The sequence below is a fragment of the Rhamphochromis sp. 'chilingali' genome (assembly GCF_963969265.1).
Source record: "Rhamphochromis sp. 'chilingali' genome assembly, chromosome: 17".
NCBI lineage: Eukaryota > Metazoa > Chordata > Actinopteri > Cichliformes > Cichlidae > Rhamphochromis > Rhamphochromis sp. 'chilingali'.
Genome location: NC_137944.1, coordinates 15464651 through 15485244, shown reverse-complemented (window position 1 = coordinate 15485244; position 20594 = coordinate 15464651). Strand labels below are relative to the sequence as shown.

The 20594-nt window shown below is 42.9% G+C and overlaps 1 protein-coding gene across 5 annotated transcripts; it reads left to right on the top strand.

Moving 5' to 3' along the window:
- The first annotated feature begins 97 nt into the window (after positions 1–97).
- Positions 98–20285, top strand: igf2bp3 (insulin-like growth factor 2 mRNA binding protein 3). 5 transcript variants are annotated; one of them, XM_080862386.1, is made up of 16 exons: positions 98–884; positions 1870–1930; positions 7582–7630; positions 10935–10986; positions 11184–11247; positions 11949–12227; positions 12347–12481; positions 12843–12965; positions 13093–13228; positions 15051–15182; positions 15366–15434; positions 16419–16541; positions 16673–16747; positions 16952–17083; positions 17175–17288; positions 17592–20285. In XM_080862386.1, the coding sequence occupies exons 1-16, from the start codon at positions 710–712 to the stop codon at positions 17706–17708; spliced, it is 1836 nt and encodes a 611-aa protein (XP_080718512.1). In that variant the 5' UTR covers positions 98–709; the 3' UTR covers positions 17709–20285. The 5 variants fall into 5 exon arrangements, with proteins under 5 accessions (XP_080718512.1, XP_080718508.1, XP_080718509.1 ...); XM_080862382.1 differs by lacking the exon at positions 15366–15434 and having other exon boundaries at positions 100–884; XM_080862383.1 differs by lacking the exon at positions 15366–15434 and having other exon boundaries at positions 101–884; positions 16422–16541.
- The last annotated feature ends 309 nt before the right edge of the window (positions 20286–20594 follow it).

Sequence of the window (20594 nt, the reverse complement as noted above, 5' to 3'; positions counted from 1 at the left end):
CTATTCCTCATTTGACCAATGAGAGTCGAGGCTGTGCAGAGAAAGGCACACGAATGTGATTCTAGTAAAGATACACTAGTTTCTCACGGAATCCCTTTACGCACAAAGCTCGCCAGGTTTTTTCCCAACACCAATCCACTCTTCCCCTCCTTTTTTTCTTCACTCCCCTTTGCTGTCCCCACCCCAGACTCCCGTGCAATTTTCCCCAATCCCAAACACTTAATTGAGCAATTGGGATTCCTCACGTGTGGGCTGATTTGTAGTTTGAACACGTGGCTCATTCAAAAAAGCCGGAATAGCTGAGGATTTTTTTTCTCTCCCCCCTTCTTCTTCTTCTTATTCTAGGTTCTAGACTTAGAGGCGGGCGCCAGCCTTACCGTGTGTGACATTCTCTGTCTCTTTGCCAAGGGGTTTGGAGGAAGACACAAAGTAGTTTCTCCTCCTTTTCACCCAGCCCGCCATCGTTCGGAGACACGAGATTAATAATTGAGCATTTATTTATTGCGCGATAGAGACAGAGGGGCGAGGGAGCGCAAACGCACCGTGAGGCTGCCAGTTTAAATCTATCTGTGGCTTGAACGACCGGGAAGCACGCTACAGCCACTCCGTAGTAGTAAAGGCGATTTAGGCTACTCCAAACACTGCACATCCGCGAGAGCAAATAACTATCTCTCCCTCAGCGTAAAGATTGTCCCTTTCGGCGCAGAACATGAATAAGCTATACATTGGCAACGTAAGCGCAGAGGCGAGCGAGGAGGACTTCGAAACTATCTTTGAGCAGTGGAAGATTCCGCACAGTGGTCCATTTCTTGTCAAAACTGGCTATGCGTTTGTGGATTGCCCGGACGAGAAGGCAGCAATGAAGGCCATCGATGTTCTTTCAGGTGAGACAATCTGGGGCAAAAAGGTGCTATTAGGAAATTATCCCAAACTGCTGCAATTGTGTGAAGATTGCTTTACTTCTGGTGTTGGTGGTGGGGGGTACCCTATGAGAAACGCATGTAGTCCTGTAGGGTGGGGGTGTATCCAAGCGTTTCTTTCTCTCACACAACCTTTACTTGGCCTTTTGACACCGTGGGGCTCACACAAATGGCTTCCCCCAGGTTTGAGTGAAATTCTGCCCTTGTAATTTGACTGAGTGTGGCTTGGTAAAATGCTAGAGTAAACTGCTCAGTGTGAGCAATGCGCGTTATGTCCGTTCAGGGCAGCGAGCGGGGGTTGTGGAAGCCGTGAAGTGAACCCTTATTGTGAGCTCTATCACACAGCCCCAGCTTGGCACGATTGAAGAGTAATGTGTCGTCGCTTTCACCAGTTTCTACTGGAACTTTCACTCTTCTCCAGGTTTCAAAATACAGGCCTTCTCCAACAGCCTCCACTCGCTATACTGTGAAGCCATTTCGTCCATGCTGACACACCAGGTGGTTTAATTGTGTTGGCCTACATTTGGCCAACACAAACTCAGGCAGGCAATCCACATTTAGCTTTTTTTTTTTGTACATTAATCACTCCAACCCTTCACGGCTTGTTGTCTAATTTCAAGTTAAGCGTGCACCTACAGAACACGTAATAGCTGAGCTAAACTCGTTCACTATTTTTACGAATAGTGCTAATGTCAGGCTCATTTGTCCTCGTGCTACCAGTGGCTCGCACACTTTGAACAATTTGTGCTCCTATGCGAGAAATATCCAGCTCGCAGTCATGCTTATGTATGCTTCTCTGGATTTTTAGTAGTAAACATTAACCCCTGTTTTCTTTTTTTGGGGGGTGGTTGTTTACTCAGCAGTATGGAGGCCTACACGAGATGTCATGTGGTTAATGAAATTAACGTAGCTGTATTTTGCTAATTTAAATTTCTCTTTTCTTTTTAAGGTAAAGTTGAACTTCACGGAAAAGTTCTCGAAGTGGAGCACTCGGTCCCTAAACGTCAAAGGTACGTGGGTTTTTATTAAATAGTGCTTGGTTAAACTCGTAGAAGCCCCACATATATTTTTAAATTGTAGTCACCCTCTCTTCCTCGTCACACTCTCTTTTTTTTTTTTTTTTTTACTTTGACCTCGTGTGTGTCTGTGCGAGTGTGTTTTAATAATGCTGCATGTGTGTTTGTTGCCAAGCTTTACATATTTATTTTAGTTAAAATACGTACGCCCATCACCCCCCCCCTCTTTCTTTTTTCCCTGAATGCTTTTTGGGGTCAAATAAAAGGGGCGTATGGCGCTCTGTTCCTTCCTCTCGCCATGACTGAGGGGGTGCTCCAAAAACCGTCGTGCATTTGAGTTAAACCACCTCATGGTTGTCTTCTCCTCGCTTGCTCCATTCCCTCGTGTGTATGTGTTTAGTGTATATGTGCAGTTCTTGGCGATATTAAAGCACAAAGCTCAGGGCGAGTACCAAAGTGTGCAGGCTGAAATGTGTGCTGAGTGAGTGCAGGCTGGATTTGAGGCGTACAGGCCTTGTGAAGTCGTCCATTTGAGAATGATCTGCCCGTCATTCTCCCTTGTTTGCCCTACGCTTCCGCCCTCCTCAGCACATTGTGCTGCTGTTGCATGAGATGGACTCCAAACGCGAGTGGAATGGGAGGTTTGGGACCCAAGTCACGAAAACCCTATGGTTTCAGAGTTAGACGCCCGTAACCACACTGGGCGGTACGGTGTATGATTTCCAAAGGTGCACAATATATTTTTTTTGTGTGGTTCTCGGAATATGTGCAGTGGACTTAAAAATAAGGGCCATTTTTGACATGGTGTGTGTATTTTTATATTATTTGGTGGCGATGCTGTTTGGTGAAAAATTAGCATTTTCCTGAATTAAATTGCTTTTGGTTGATGATAGTTGCGGCAATTTCTGACTAGTATTGCAGGTTTGCATTGTTTGCTCTCAACGTTTAACTGATCTGCTCTTATGTAAAGAAATGGGTCACACTTGAAATTACAAATTCCTGCTGAAACACGTTGGCATTAAAAAAAAAAAACTGCTCCCCGTGACTTGTATTTATTTAAAGCGTTTTGGATATAAAATGGAGCAAACGCAGAATTCGCGAGACCTTTACATGAAATGTATTTTCCACGTGGACATCACAGAAGCATTTCCCGGTGGGCTGCTGGTCTAAATTGTAGCTTGGTTAAATAAACCAGGTGTACTTAAATGAGAATTTGCGTCAGATCTTCAGACGTCCCCTCTAAACGCTGTGGTGATTGTGTTTTTGTGCACACCGAGTCGAGTTTGCGCCACATTTCAGAAAGGTAAAAAAACGTGCCCTTCCTTTGCTACATGGAACACAGTCAATGGGAACAGTATTCTGAGTATACGCTACACACACGCGCATACACACACACGGACACTGGGGCCCCTCTTTGCACTCCAGCTTGAAAATATGAACTGGGGGGGGGGGGGCTTGGCCAATCACCTTTGAACCTTAAGGGGGAAGTGCTAGAGCAGACGAGGATCAAGGGTGGGGTGGCTATAGTTTGGAGTTCATACAGATTCCACTGAATACGATGACATGGTTTGTGGGGATGTGGTATTTTTATAGTTTCAAGCGAACCAGGTTAGAGCCCAATTACATTTAAAAAAAAAATAATAATTTTGTGCGTATTCTCATGCCTCTATCACGCGTGTGACCAAAGGGGCACCAAAATTATGATCTATGCATTTGGTGTAACATTGGGTTTGTCTTAAGGAGTCTTAAAAAATGGGCTGTAGGCATTAACAGTATAACGCAACGTAATTATTTAATTGGAAACTCATTTTCTGCACATACACGGCGCTTTTGGTTATTTAACTTTGAGTTAATTTATGAACGTTTGCTTTTTACGTTGCGTGACCTTTTCCTAAAAAAAAAAAATGTGTTAAAGTCTTTTGAAGCAAAAAAAAAATCCGCCATTTTAAAGATAACATTCACTTATTCTCGCCAATATCTCCTTTATACGATTGTTCTGTGGAAAGCCTGTAATTTTTCTTCAGCTTAAAAATTCAGTTGTGTAAAGCTCTGACCTAGTTTCATATTTTCATGTATTTGTGTACGTAGACATAAAAAAAACCCAAAAAACAACTAATAAATAAATGGTTTTAAAAATCTCCTATGATGCAATTGCACCACAGGTAAACCCAAATTGAGGTGATGTATAGGGTTGAATTCTACTCGCTACTTGGATATTTTTATTTTTTATTTTTTTCCAACAACGTAAAAAAATGCAACTTGCCCATTCCCACGTGCACATATGTGCACATGTACTGGAAGAAAGACAATGGCATGGTTGTAAGGGGGTGGGGTATGTGTATTTGAGAGGAAGACCGACATCAAACACGCATGTTTAAATGTACACAACTTCCTTTAAACTCAGTTCTTTAGTAACATTTTAGTACTGGTGATTTTGTTTCTAAAGCTGGGTTTAAATTGTAAATTAAATTGAGACAGTACTCAAACTTCTCATGGTTGCTTATAGAAATCACTCCTAGTGTAAGAATTCTCGGTCACAGGGTCAGCGTGGGGCCCCACCTGCACCCCCCCCTCCAAAAAAAAGAAAAGAAAAAGATGAGTTGGGGTGCCAGAGAATTATGAATGTGGCCCCTTGTTTTACTTGGACTGCAGGCAAATGCTAACTCTCCCTCAGTCTAGACTCAAATCAGACTGGCATTGCACTTATAGCTTGTTCTTAAACCTGTTCTGTAAGATCTGGAGGTAAAGACATCGGTGCATAATGGCTTTTCGCATATGGCAAGCTCTAACTGTTCAACTCTGGAACTGCCAAGAATTTCAATATATCCAAATGCATTAATGTAGTTTATTGGGTTCATGGTTTGCATGCACGTAAGGCCTGTGAGGGCAGTGGAAACCAGACTGTGTGGAGTTCAGTCATTCAGAACCTCTGCCTTCTGAATAAGCAGTGGCTGTGGATGGGCGTTGAGCACAGACCTCGTGTGTTTCTCTCTGTCAACAATGGTGTTGACGTACAGTGCTTCATTATGGGGGCGGGATGAGTGAGGAAAAGAAATGGAGATGACTACAGGTATCATGTAGCATTATTCTGCTCAACTTATGAACGCTGTTGTAGTATACATTTGCATGCTTGTGTATACGTGTCTATTGAAACCACCTGTATGCACGGTCTCCCATCAGGAGGCCACAGGTCTCAGCTGGGCTCCAAGAATGGGGACGAATGTGTAGAATGTTGGTCCGTTTGAAAGTAAATAAGGTGCTCGGCCTCCTCCTGGCCATCACATGACGAGCCAACCCTAGTCACTCTTGGCCCTCCCTCCTTTCCTCCCCCTCCCACTTTTAACCCTGCTCTACATGTTCCTGTCAGTGGACTTGTCTGTGTCCATGGCAACGGGGCCCCACCCCCACGGGGCAGAGAGGGCCCTTGTTACCCTTGCTTGAAACTGGGCTATCCCCCCCCCATACCACACCCCACTCACACAGCCTCACACACACCCACCCCTCCCCAAATCAAAGACTGGGACTGGGGAATGTATACCACCCACACACCCCCACCCCACCACATACCCTGGCTGACTTCTTGTGTGTGTGGGTGGGTGGGTATAGGTTAATCCAACTGGAAGTGCTTTGTGCATTTGCACATTTCGCATGGCGTTCCCACCGCAATGCAGAGCATACCAAATGTGTGGGGAGATGCTGCAAGATCAGCCAGGAATGGCACAGTGGGCCGGAAAGGGCTGAAATTCCTGGTGGGAGTTATTTGGGAAGTTTTCTTTACAATTTGCCCATTTAGAGTTAAGTAGTTTCTTTAATGCGTGGTACTAAATATATTGTACCCCTATAAGTGTGACTGTAGTCCTAGTGGCTAAGTTGAGTAATTTCAGCTTTATGGCCCTTATTGCAGCGGTCTCCAACCTTTTTTGCGCCACAGACCGGTTTATGCCCGACAATATTTTTCACGGACCGGCCTTTAATGTGTCGCGGATAAATACAACAAAATAAAACTGGTACCGAAAAAAAGATTTATTCATAACACACGTGAAAAGACCCAGGAAATCCGAGTTAATGATCAAAACGATAACAAAATAACGCTGAAAACCGATTAAAAACCCTGAAAACCATACATTTCACACCTGAGCCTCAACTCTCGCGGCCCGGTACCAAACGACTCACGTACCGGTCCGAGGCCCGGGGGTTGGGGACCGCTGCCTTATTGTACACATGCAGTACAATTTTTAGTGTGCGCACATTCATGTATGGAAAGTTTCAAATTTGTGTAGTGAATCTTGATCTTAAAAATTAAGTTCACTGTGTAAAAGGGGAGTTCATCAATGCTGCATGTTGAAAGGTGCCATCTTGTGCAAACTACCACACTGTTAATGGTCTTTTTAGAAGAAAAGAAAAAATAAATCTGCCCTGTACATGTAGATCCAGAGGCGCTCGGGGACATTTGAGAGAAAAGGGGGTGAAAATATGTAGTGAAATTCTAGACTTTACACAAGGGGCAAAAATGTGCACGTAACGCTAAACTGACTGCACGGAACTGTGTGTGTGTGTGTGTGTGTGTATAATGTGCGACGTGTGTATAATGTGCATGTAAAGGCGATGTGGAACTGGTCTGGGGTCAAGGTTTCATTCCACGTCGTGTGTGTGTGTGTGCGCGCATGCCTCAGCTCCAAGCCATATGTACACCTTTTCTTTAGGTGTGTGTGTCAACAGGCAGTGGACTTTGGAGTGGCTTGTACTTTTCTCACATTTTTACACAACATGCAGACAGACCCTTATGAAACCTAGAGTAACTGATTCAGAAGGCCTACTGTCTGCATGACCTCCACACATAACCACTACACTTATGCAGCTGTAAACATAATGAAAGTGGGAGCCATAAGCAATAATTCTGTCTCAATTATTCCTTCCTATGCAACAATGCAAAACTCAACTGTTTGTCTTCACTTGCGTCTTCTGCATGCACACTCTGAGCAAGTGCCTTTTTTTTTTTTTTTTCCTATGTAGTGTGATGTAAGAAGAGATGAGGGGGGAACAACCCAAAAAAACCCAATGGGTCTGAGACTTGAAGTTGTTAAAATCTCATGATTCTGTACTATAGGATGCATGCTAGAGTCAGGTTGCGTAGATGTGTTTTCTTCCCCCCCCCCAGCTTTCTTCGTGATGCATCTTACTACTACCACCATCTGTTGGATTTACTTTTTCCCCCCCTCTTGTCCCCTTCTTCCCCTTGTCACTCTTTGCTCTCTGTAACACAGCTGGTAATTTGGGAGAAGGGCGTGGTGTATGTGATTGTGTGCGTGTGTTACATTAATTTGAATTTTGGGAAACTCGAAACTAAACTACCCCACTTTTTTTTTTTTTTTTTTTCTCTCCTTTCTATTTCATGCAGGCTGTTTCAGTACACCTGAGTTTAGAGTGGAATTAAAGACCTTCTGTCAGTGTCCATCTTACTGAGAAATAAGTCCTTTGGGGTTTTTAAAAAAAAAACAAAACAAAACACAAACCTCTTCTGTATTATCCTTGGTATTGTCACTTATTAACTAGCTGTTGCTTTCTCTTCCATCTTTTGTCCCATCTACCTTCACTTTCTTTATCCATTCACCCCTCACCCTCTTTCCCTCTTGTTCTCTCTCCAGGAGCTGTAAGCTGCAGATCAGGAACATCCCGCCTCACATGCAGTGGGAGGTGAGTGCTAACAGGCTGCTAACTGCTTCCAGGGCGGGGCACCATGGGGCAGCCCAACTGGGCTCTCGTTTAGTGGCCTCTGGAGTTACCTTGCCTCCTTTTGGGTTTCAATTGAGCATGCACTTGATGATTAGTTTGACTTTGGCTGCTGTAGCTTAGTGCAACATACTGACTGGTATCGGTGGGTAAGGAGGGTGGGGGACTCTTACTAATGTCACTAGGCAGTTGACAGTCAGGATTAGAGATTTTAATTTGTTTTTATTAAATTTTCACTACCTTTGAGTGTTGTGGTGTTTTGGCTTTTTAGGGAAAAAAAAGATTTAATGAGGGTAGACTCTCCAGATGATGCTGACGGGCTCAGGCAGGAGTATGTTTGTAGCACTGGATCTACATGCGTTTGCTGCTCGCAGAGACTTGTAAAACAAAAAAGCTGCATGCTGATGTTTTTAAATGGGGAAACGTGAGTTGATTGTTTTGCCATGGTGTCCTTCACCACTGATCACATGGGCTTGTGTGTGTGTGTGTGTGTGTGTGAGATGAGGCTTTCACTTTCAATGTGTGTTCTTGCACAAAAAAGTGGAAATGAATTAAAAATAAATCAGTGTTGTCTGAAGGGTTGTGAAAGATTCATGCAACCCAGGGGTTGGCCTGGCTTTAAGTCCTCCTTTAGTGTATGGCAGTGCATTATTTTTTTCCTTTAAATTGTCATTTTACTTGTTTGATACTTGTGAATTTTTCTTTGTCTAAAACATACAATGCATGTGGGTATTGGTAGTTTTATTATTTGCTACAGGTATCAGTACCTGACATTGAGAAAGGTGGCAAAATAAAATCAGCCCTTGCTCAATTGTATGCAGACCACTGCAACAGACACATCTGTAATGCTTTTGTCAGGTTTGTGAGATGGTTAGCGGTGCAAGCTCACATGGAAATGAGGTGGATCTTAATTTGCTGGACACATTTTACGCAATGCACAATTTGAGGCTTATTACGCTGTTGCATTAAACTGTAAAAAAAAACCCCTGTATTTTAAGCATTGTCTGAAATAACAGTTCAAGACTTAGTGTTTGCTATTCAGCTCCAAAATGACAGCTGCTACATAAAGTAGTATTTAACAGGGTGTATTATTTGACTTGATTTTTGAGTTTCATAGTGTACCTTGATATATTAGACACCCCCCTTCCAAAAAACCCCAAACAAATTTTCTCTTCTGTAAATTCTTCAGAAAACTGATTTTTAAATTTTACAAAATTGTTCTCAGATGTATAAGTTCATGAGGTTAAGAAGTGAGTATTCTGACGGGTTTAAACTAAGCTGACGTAATTAATTTGCACAAAAGCTACACGTGAAATGGGGGGTGGGATGAATACCAATAGAAATGTTGAGCTTTGACATGGTCAGGACTTCAAGGCCGTTGCCTGATTAGTAGGGGAAAGAAATGGTCTGTTGAGCAACAGTATGTGTGTCATGCGTAGCACCTTTTTTTTTTTTTCTTTTTTTTTTTTTCTTTTTTGTTTCTCCCCCCCCTGCATTTAAAAAAACAAAACACAAACTGGTGTCTGCTCCACGTTCTTACACACTAATCTGTTGGGCACACCTAAAAAAAATTTTATGTGAGCTTAAATTGCAAATTTTTGAACTTTGGCAGTGATTTTTTTTTTTTTTTTAAAAGCTTTAAAATGTTGCAATTTATCTAAAGTCAAAATTACGCACTTGCATGTGGAATGTGGCAGCTTTAACACGGCTTTACGTGACTCCCTCCCCCCAGCTACATCACCTCCACTGCAGAGGTTTAGCTGTCTTGGTGTGTGCTTGCACCGCAATTTATATATTTTAAAAAAAAAAAAGGAATAATAAAAAATCTGCTTTGTCAAGACCATGGAAGCCAAACAAGAGAATTCTCATGTTCAATTGCACAATTGTTCCACACTGTTCTGAACTACAAGAGTGTAAAGGTTAATGCATGACTTTAGATTTCAGCCTGCTTCAGTCAGTATGATCAAATGGCTATGGACACGCTCAAGGTTTTGTGTTTTGTGTAAGTAATGGGGGGCTCGCTTTGCCTACGCATGTTCCTAAACTCCAGCTCCAGATACACCCATGTATGTATGTACCTATGTAGCGAGGCAGCTTTCTCTAAAGGTGACATGGAGATTCCTCTCCCCTCAAAAGCGAGGGGGGAGGTGATTTAGAAGAATGGAGGAACTGAATAGAAAGAGGTCTTTTGATGCAAAGGCCTTGTTTGTATCTTATCAGGTAGATAAGACAAACGGGTCATATTTTGTGTGTGTAAAAACCTTCCAGCTAGAGAATGGTGGCGAGAGTAGCAGCGTGTTCACGAGCTGTAGTGAGTGGGTGGGCCTGGACTGTTTCCCCTTCCCTTCCATGTGCGCTGATTCACAGAATGTGTAGCATGAACTCACACCCCTCCCCCAGCTGCTGCTGTTTCCTGCTGGAATGTACCCCACCCTTTCCTGAATGGCCTGGATTCCCATTGGCCAGACTCTGTAGATGGACAGGCAGAGTAGCCAGCCAGCAGCCAGTAACTCCTAGCTTCAGGGAACTCGTATCGGTGCTGGAGCAGCCAATGATGGAGAGTGGAGATGGCAGAGAGGCGGGAGGCAGTCTGGTTGGTAGGGTTGGGGTGCGAGGTGGGACAGGCGGGGATGCGGTCCTGTTGGCTAGAAAGTGGGGTTGAGCTCCTGAGGGTGTGGCCATGGGTTCAAGCATGGTGGAGGTCTTAGCTCAGATGGGAGCCGGCTCGCTCCCCCCTCCTCCTCTCGCTCACATTTGATCACATCTGTGAAACGAAGTCCCGTGGGGTTTTCTGTTATGTGCATATGCTAAGGTTTCTCCCAACACGCCTCTTCTATGTGTGGATTCAACATGCTGATGATCTTAATCTGGTGCATTTGCCACTATTCAAATAAATCCCACAAACAAGTCCTTCATTATGCAATTTATGCTTTTGTCCGCCTTTTACAGCGTTTCTAAGATTTTCTATTTAAAATGTTTTATTTAAAAAAAAAAACAATTAAAAATAAAGAATGAAAGGCACCAGCTTCCCACAGGGAGTGTCATAATTTGAGTTGACAAGCTTTTACAAGAAGCAGCGAATTTATCAGTGTAACTCATCTTTGAACTTGGGTCCAGAATTGGTGGAGTATGTCCTGGCAGTGGGCTAGGCCTGTTCTTCTGGATGATCTTCTGTTCACCAGTGGGTTCAGATCAAATCCTTTAGACACAATGTACTCATTTTTTATTTATTCATTTTATTTAATTTTTTTCTTCCCTCTCCCCTCAGGTTTTGGATGGTATGCTTGCTCAGTATGGTGCAGTACAGAGCTGTGAACAAGGTAAATATGCTGTTGATTAAGCCTAGTGTTACAAGACACACCCTGCACTGAAATCAGTTTTTCCAAATCCTTCCTTACTGTACAATTGTTTTCAAGTAAATGCTTTATTAGCTTCCTAATGAAATTTTAGAGTAACCCAGGTTGGTCAACTTTCACCGTCATTGTTGGATGTGTGCTGACTTTGTGTATTCTCACAGTAAACACTGATACAGAGACTGCAGTTGTCAATGTTCGGTATGCTACCAAGGACCAGGCGAGGCTGTGAGTACGCACACACAGTGTTCACGTCATTAACCTCTATCTCATCTGTCTTGATGCCTCTGACATGAATCTGCTCAAGCTCCCCCCCCCCCTTTTTTTTTCTCCTCCCCCCCCACATTGTGTTCGACACCACATCAAGTTCCTCTGTCAAGTGTTCTTACAGTGCACCTGATTTCCTCCTTCCAACACCCAGTCTAGTTTAATTTGACATGCAATGATAACTGGGGCTGTGTGTGTGTGTGTGTGTGTGTGTTGGAGATGGAGGGGGTTAAATTGGCCATCTGGTGCCCCCTGGTGTACATGTATCATACTACTCTGCAAGAGTGGTTGGAAGAGTCTCTTGGAATAATTGATCAGTTCATTAAAAATCTAAATCCTTGAGGCTAATGAGGAGTGAGTGCTGACAGGATGACTGTAAGGTGGCGTTTGGCCAGATCCCCAGTACCTGCTGGGAATGTTGAGTTTGGACCTTGTTCTTAAGACACAAATAATTTACATTAAAACCTCTTTGTTTAAATGTCCCTACCTGCTTTTTGGTTTCTTCAATTAATGAAGAGTCAAACTTGAAGCTTTGTAGTTTTTTTTTTTTTTTTTTTTGTTTTGTTTTTTTACTCCATGTCTGCAAGCCTTTTGCTCTTAAATTAAACGTTCGGTGGTAGCAATCGAGAGGTTAACATGCCAACATCTTTAATTCTTTTCAGGGCAATGGAGAAGCTGAATGGATCTATGATGGAGAACTATACCTTGAAAGTGTCCTACATCCCTGATGAGACGGCGGCACCAGAGGGTCCTCCAGCAGGGGGCCGGAGAGGCTTTAATGCCCGCGGACCCCCTCGGTCTGGCTCTCCGGGTTTGGGCGCCCGGCCTAAAGTGCAGTCAGACATCCCGCTACGCATGCTGGTTCCCACGCAGTTTGTAGGGGCGATCATTGGCAAGGAGGGCGCGACTATCCGCAACATCACCAAACAGACCCACTCAAAGTACGTACACGGAGGTCAGGAATTATACTCGGCATCGCACGTCAGCGGTGTCCTCCTTTCCTTTTCTGCACTGCTGGCCGTTGAGCAGCGATATGATGAGCGCCTTTTCTTTGTGTCAGGATTGACATCCACAGAAAAGAGAATGCAGGTGCTGCAGAGAAACCCATCACTATTCACTCAACCCCTGAAGGCTGTTCGAACGCTTGCAAAACCATCATGGACATCATGCAGAAGGAAGCCCTTGACACAAAGTTGTGAGTTTATAACAAAATAAGTAAATGTGTACCTTAGTTCAGTTTTGTCACCTATTAACCTTTGGCTGAATCTACTGTTACACTGAACTAAAATGAGGGTATAACTGCAAACTGTGATGCTGTTATTTATAATTTTATAAATAAATCACTTTGACAAATCGTATCAAAGCTGCTTCATTAAAAACAGCTTTCCACGCCCCTATAATGGCTCCCATTTTTAACTTATGAGTTCAGACGTCATATCTTGGCTTTGCTTAAAAATATATCAGCCCTGTCTGTTTGCAGCATGTAGGAAAAGTAATAGAACTGATTGTATCAGATTTTGTTTTTCATTTGACTTCGCAACCTCTTTTTCCCACAGTACTGAGGAGATCCCACTAAAGATCCTTGCACACAACAGCTTTGTGGGAAGATTAATAGGTAAAGAAGGACGCAACCTGAAGAAAATTGAGCAGGAAACGGGGACCAAGATCACAATCTCACCGTAAGTTGCAAAGAGTTCATTGAAACTCTACCTATTGACAGTTTGCAGTCTGTGAGGTTGGTTTATAAAATTACACCACACTTAGAACAATAAGTTCTAATGCACCTCCAACCTTTATTCTGTCCAGTCTTCAGGACCTAACCCTGTACAACCCAGAACGGACCATCACAGTAAAGGGCTCCATTGAGGCATGTGCAAAAGCTGAGGAGGAAGTGATGAAGAAGATCAGGGAATCCTATGAGAGTGACATGGCTGCTATGAACGTAAGCAATTTAAAAAAAAAAATTAAAATTTGAATGAATCACTTTTTCAAAGGGGAAATCTGAAGTAACTTTGTTCCAGTAAATATAAATGTGACCGGTTTCTTTAAAAGTGACGTAGATGGTCTGTTAATGTTCTTGGCTTTCAAGTACACTGGCCAGACATGGCCATTAAACAGGCCCCGGGTGGGGGAGGTGGGGATTTTCTGGCAGGTCTTAGAGTCACCAGGATACTTTCTGTGATTAGGGTTTACATAAAATCAAGAAATCAGATAACAAATTAATCTGCCAAGGAACTGGAACAGTGACGTTTACATGTACGGGAGTGATCTGAAACTACCATGGTGTAATGGCACTCTTTCATCCTCAGTTTTCTTGTAAAGATACGTGTACATTTTTAGTGTTTTATTATTTGTTTATGTATTAAGTCTTCAATACAAAAGACACTTCCACATGTCAGGTATTGTGAAATCAGTAGAAAGGAATACTTTTATTTTATTTTATTTTATTTTTTGCTACTCCTGTGGGTGAAGAGGAAATTTTTCTTAGTTTCCTAGCAGAGCTCACTAACCCCCAATGTGTCTGTGGAAATCATAACAGCTCCAGGAAATTCCCTTGAAGGCTAAGGAAAGGTGCATCACTGCTTCCTTTTAGCATGGGATCAGCTGGACCTCCCTTTTTCTGAAAGGAAGAGGAGGAAATCCCATCTCACGATTCAAACGTTACACATTTAAACCATTCATGAAAAACAAACTGTCAACGTAACTGGGAAGAGGTGCAGGTCATGTAAATGTAAACTAATGGGTCATGGCAATCAAATGGGAAAACGCACTTGATATTTTGAGCCTTCGCCAGCAGGTTTTAAACCACAGGTGATTCTTACACTGCTGTGATTTTCTTTTTTTTTTGTTTTGTTTTTTAAATCTGCGTGTAAAGTTGCCTTCTATGATCTCATTAATTATACATTATTCCAGTTAAGCTCTGTACATGAAGACTGAGCTATATCAAAATAATACCAATAAGTGAAGTCAATCTTTTAGCACACTTAAACTGATTTTCTTTTTTTCCCCCCTTCATATCTTTCCTTGGCCTTTATTTATATATTTTCCATCAAAATTGGGGAGGGGAAAACCCCATAAAATTGTGGCGAGGGACTGTACCATTAGTCTTCCTTCTTAGCTGTTGAAACTGAGTTTACAAGGAATGTGAAAAAAGCTTGAGAAGCTGCACTGTGCGGTTGTTTACCAAGTGGACAATGCCTCATTTGAGATTTTCTGACTGTCCTAGAAAATATGCTTCAGGCTCACAATTTGATTCATTTTGCTTGTCCAGGGTTTGCAAAAGTCCCAGCTGAAGTCGAGCTTTTTTTGCTTCGGGAGTTGATGTTTAATTCAGAAAATTGTCAGTTTTTTTTTTTTTTTAAGTTTTCTTTACCTAAAGTGATGCATGTGCAGACACGAATATGATTTGATGGCAGCTGTTGTTGGAAGTCTTTACTTGTCCACTTCAGTAGTAGAAATTCTGTGATGTAGCGTGGTTAATTGTCCAGTGCATCTTTCAGCTCAGCTAGTGAGTGGGCGTGAAGTGTGCTGCCTCCAGGCTGCAAGGAGCATTTCCAGTAGTGCAGGCATATCTAAAGGAGACAGTTTCCTGCTGTGAGAAATTAAACTTAAAGCTTGAGGGGTTTTTTTGTTTTTGTTTTTTCTTTCCTGGGGGGGGGGGTGTATTTTCCCTTTGTCCAGAGATCATGTGTGATAGCAGTGTTGGTTAGATAATCCATGTGGTGGTGATGTGAATTGCTAACAGAGCTGTCCTTTCTTTGCAGCTCCAATCCAACTTGATTCCAGGCTTGAATCTGAATGCTTTAGGTTTGTTCCCCACTACATCAACAGGCATGGGTCCCTCCATGTCCAATATCACACCTCCCGGAGCCCATAGTGGATGCTCATCATTTGGAGTAAGTGAGACACTCTTGCAGATATGTGCTTACTGCATACACTACATTACACAAATCCAGGGCAGCCCATGTTTAATTGTTACGCTTGGTGTGCTGGTTCCTTGGGTCAGGTTGGTGAAATCTGTTAGAGTAGAGACTTTGTCTTTAGCCACTCGGTATCATGTTTGTTTTTTTCCCCTTTAGTGCAGTCCTTATGGGGGTGAAGGGCCATTTTGGGCTCCTATGCTGTCAGCGAGTAGCCAGTCCCTTGCTGTAAGTTGCCCATCCCCAAAGTGCTTTGCACGGCTTATGGCTGCTTGCTGTGGGGTTTTGTTTTGAGTTTATTTATTTTTATTTATTTTTTTAGGGGGGTTGCATCCACTTTGTCCTCTTGTGACATTTAGGCAGCTCCTAGTGTGTTTGTGAAGTGAATAGGGAGGCTGTCTTTCTCTGATCAGTTTCAGGAGATTGTTTCTGCTAAATGACATTTGAGTTGTCAGGGAAGGTGAAGGTTTGAACGGCAAGTTCATCCTCTGAATCAACAGCCCTTCTCCACATTTTGTAGCCTGCCAAAGCAACTTGTTAGTGTGCCCTCAGCTGGCACATGGACTGGAAAATTGGACTCGCTCCAAAACCAACAAGTACTACTTCTGTTTGTTTTTTTTGTTGTTTTTTTTTTTGTTTGGGGGGGAGACAGTGCAACCACCTCCCTTTCAGATCTTGAGTCAGCCGCACTAGAGACTGGTGATTTCCTGGTCCAGTTTGCATTAAGGCTCCATAGTGTAATAGCTTATTTAAACATTACTGTCCACTTGAGATTTTTTTTTTTTTTCCTTAGCAAAAAATAACAAGTTCCATCTAACGGTAAACCTTTGCATTAAGCCAACTCGGACTATAGCTTCTGTAAACAGAATCGGTGTGCAACTGTTTGCCAAATGTTTTAACACCAATCTGAGCATGCAGCACGTTCCCAAAAACACCCAACGATTTTGGGAACATGCTGATCAGTAATGAGTAGGAACCCCACTGGACAATAACGGTAGCATCTGCGTTTACTGCTGCGGGGGCAAACATGCCTCTTCTGATCAAGCAGAGGGTGTAAGCGCCGATGACACTTAATGAGTTTAACAGCTTCCACAAGATCGACTGTTGGCATTTGCGCGTTGGTGTTTGAAAGTTGAGCAAATGTTCTGGGGGGGGAGGTCTGTGCGTGCGATCTTCTCCTAGTCGCAGTAGTACTAAGCTGTTTATATCCAGCAGGGACACCCAGAATCGGAGACTGTTCACCTGTTCATTCCTGCACTTGCAGTGGGCGCCATCATTGGAAAACAGGGTCAACACATCAAACAACTGTCACACTTTGCCGGAGCCTCAATCAAGGTGAGTGATTGACAGGAGGGTAGAGACTCTGAATGTCAATGATAACATTTTGATGCTTGCCGTCTTCCCGTTTTCATTTGATGGGAACTGGAGCATAAGTGAAGTTTCTTTTTCTTAATGACCTCTTTCAGATCGCCCCTGCAGAAGGAATGGATGCGAAGCAGAGGATGGTCATCATTGTCGGACCACCAGAGGCTCAGTTTAAGGTGTTGCACGTTCACAGCCAAATAAATGCATTAAACTCTCATGCTAAGATTAAAAATTAAGATGTCACTTTATTTAATCATAGCGGAAGTTTGCATTTATCTTGATTTTATTTATTCGCGTGTTAGTGGAGCAGAAGTATTTCTGAAAGAAGTTTTTACCTAATTCGGTAGGATTAACCTGTGCTTGAACACATCTGACTGCAGGCTCAGTGTCGAATCTTTGGCAAGTTAAAAGAAGAGAATTTCTTTGGACCTAAGGAAGAGGTGAAGCTGGAGGCGCATATCAAGGTTCCCGCCTTTGCTGCTGGACGAGTTATTGGGAAGGGCGGGAAAACGGTAATCTAGATTCTTTCATGCCCGAATTATATTCAGTTTATATTTTTGCCCCCAATAAATGTTTTGAGTTAATTTTGATCTGTGTGTGCAGGTAAACGAACTGCAGAACTTGACCTGTGCAGAAGTGGTGGTGCCCCGGGACCAGACGCCTGATGAGAACGACCAGGTTATAGTAAAGATCAGCGGACACTTCTTTGCATGCCAGGTGAGTTGCATAAAAGAAAAGTGCTCTGGGCATGTTTTTCTGACACTGAATAAACTGCTATATATTCTTTGCCTTTCACTGTAGCCATACAGTTAATTTCCATTTATAACAAGAACAACGTTATGCACGCTGAGATGCTTCCAAAATTGATTTAAAAAACAAACAAACTAAATTTGGCTATTTGTCTAACATTTTGCACAGGAGGTCAGCATTCTCAGGGCAGATTGCGTGGCATCCTTGTACACTTCATTTTATGCTTTGCTCGGCAGTTTTAGCTTAACACTTGTTCCTCTTGTCACCTAGCTGGCCCAGAGGAAGATTCAGGAGATCCTAGCCCAGGTGAGGAGGCAGCAGCAGCAGCAGCAGCAGCAGCTTAAGCCTGCATCTGGACCCCAACCTCCAATGCCACGCAGGAAATAAACATCCAGCGGACCTGGAGGAACGGTGACCGAATCTTGCAAGAAGACTCGACAGAAGGACAGATGCAGCAGAGTCCAGGAAGGGGAGAAGACGATGACGGCAGTGGGTCCTAATGCTCATCTCAGGGGTTAAAGGTTGTTGGAGCCCAACCAAACATCCTCCCCTCGTCTTACTTGGGACTGCGTAGCTGATTTAAGAAAAAAAAGAAAGACCCTGCGCCTCTAAAAGTTCCACCCACTCTGCATCTCTGCGAGAATGTACTCCTGAGGGCTCCCACCGTCGTCACCTGCCCTCACAAGTGCGCACCCCTCAACCGCTCTACTCATCCCCAAAGGATGTGTTTAAACTTGTATTTTTTTGTTTTCTTTTTACACTAGAAACACAAAGAAATAAGGACCCCCGCCCCCTCCTATCACCGCCTTGGTGTTGTACTTTAAACATGACAAGATGTTTTGGTTGACTTCAGATTTAGCGAACACCTGGTCTATATATATTTTTTTTTTCTTGATGTTTAATTGGTTGGTGAAGCTTTCTTATGAGTTTTCTCTGGAATGGAAAAAGGCATTGCTATCAAGGTCCTGTTTGGACCACCTGAAAGATTTATTTGGGGAGGGGGCGTGGGGAGGGGGGTTGGCTCAGATTGTGTGGGTCATGTTTAAGGGGGGGTTGTTTTAGGACAGGACCCCTGAAAGGGTGAATTATATGGGGCGTCCTGCCCTTGTGATAAGTGGCATTTTATAAATTGGGATGCATTTTACAGATAGACCTATAAACAAAAAAGAATTATATTAAAAATATATATATATTTAGAGTTGAGGGCAGCGCCACGACTGACACAGGGAAATGGTGCCGAACTGCTGCTGCCCAGGAAAACCAATTAAATATGCATTTTTACTTAACTACCTCAGGATCTAGTACCTCAGAAGAGAAAAGATATTATATATATGAAAAAAAATTGTTCCTTTTTTTTATTTTGCTTTGTGGTGTTTTGTATACTTTATAAAGCTGATAGTCTTTGAACATTTTTATTTTTTTAAGAAAATTTAAAATTTTGGTCAGCTGCCAACTGACCTTGCCTTCAACTCTGGTGCTTTAGGTGGCATTGTACATGTGTATGTGTGACTTAAGATGACCCTGTACATAAAGTCTGTTTGTACATAGCAGCCCCGGAGCAAGAGTTGGCGCCCCCTCAGCTGGCGGCTGACAGAAGTATAGAGAAAATCGCCTCAGTTTTTCCCCTGAGGGTCCACCATCTTCAGAAAGAAGTGCAAAACAACTACGACATGCAAATAATGCCAACCGTACATGACTGCAGCAATGCAATTTTTCTTTTTAAATTTTTTTTTTTGGGGGGGGGGGATTACCATAGTTAATGATAATGGTACTTTAATTTGTCAAAATTTCCTTTCACCTTCCTATTTGAGGGCTGTGGTCAGGGTGCTGCAGAGAATACTGTAATGGGGTCCTTCCTGTAGCTGCCCTCAAGTCAGCAGAGCATGTGTTTGTGGTCTGTTCTGTTCCCAGGCCTCCTGCCACCTTTGTTGGCGAGTGTCTTAGCGAGGTCAAAGCCCCCACTAGGTTTAATTTCATATAGAGCGAGCTTTGTCATTTCAGAGTGGCCCTTGTAGCAAGGCCATCAAGTCGATGTCGTTAACTGCCTGGTGAGGGTAGGGGGAGTCACACTGATAGATGCAAACGTAACTTTTTTTTTAAGTTTCAAGGAAAATGATTTAAACAAAAGGATGTCTCTGTAACCCGCAAATGTACTTGATGTTTCATTTAGTTATGCTTACAGGGAATAACGAGCCAGGATAGGCGCACAGACCATACTGGGTGAACCCTGACTGGCGTTTATTTTAGGGAAAAAAAGGAAAGGAATCCAAAAACATAAAGATGCAGTTATTTTTTTTTTTCCATGCCGAATGTAAATATGTTGATTGTGGTAAAAGTGCTTGAGTGTATCCATGCTTCCACAGTAGAACGCCGTCTACCTCAGCTGAGGGGGCGGGGGGTTGTTGTGGCACTAGGCACCCAGCCCTGCCCCCACTGAGCGCCAGCGCGCACTGATACCTCAGTCCCCCAAACACTTTCTATTTGGGCGCGCCTTCCTAACACCGTGCTTAACTGAGGGGCACAAGTGATACTTTAAAAAAAAAAAAAAGTCCCTAACATCTCCCATCTCCCTGCCAACCCACCCTTCCCACAACTTCCCCCTTCCTCCAGTTTATTTTTGATCTACCTCTTTAGAAATGTATTTGAAGTAGAGGCATTCTTCTATTTGTCAGAATTTAACCCTTCTCCACACCTCTACGCTCCCCTCCCCCAGATAAGATTAAAAACTAAGATCATGAACTCTTTAGAATTGAGAAGAATCAAGTGATCAATTTTTTTTCCCAGTGTTTATAAATATATACATGTCTTGACTTTAATTGAAATCCTCGAAACAATAGTTATTTCCTTCTGCTCTCTATTTTTGGTGGTGTGGCTTCCATGTGAACTTTTGCTTGAATTTTTCTTTTTGCATTCAGTAGCTAAAACAAGACAATACAGTTGTTTTTTTTGTTTTTTTTGATAAAGGGCCTGCCTATTGTTTCTGATTTGTAAGACTTCAAGATAGATATAAGTCCTGTATTTTTTTTCTTTTCTTTTCTTCCCCTTTTGTCTTTCTCAGATGTTACACTCGCTGATTCGGTAGCTGTTTTGTTCTGTTAGCATTTCTTGGCTGTGTAACGTGGAACATCCTCCTTGGTATGGGACAGATGAGGGACCGGGCCTGAGTTTTTGTAAAAGTGATCAAACTTCAGCTTGATATTCTCTCCTCTGCAACAATGCTTGTGCCCCTTCACCTCCCCCTCACACACAGCTCCACTTGTCAAATGCCTCTAA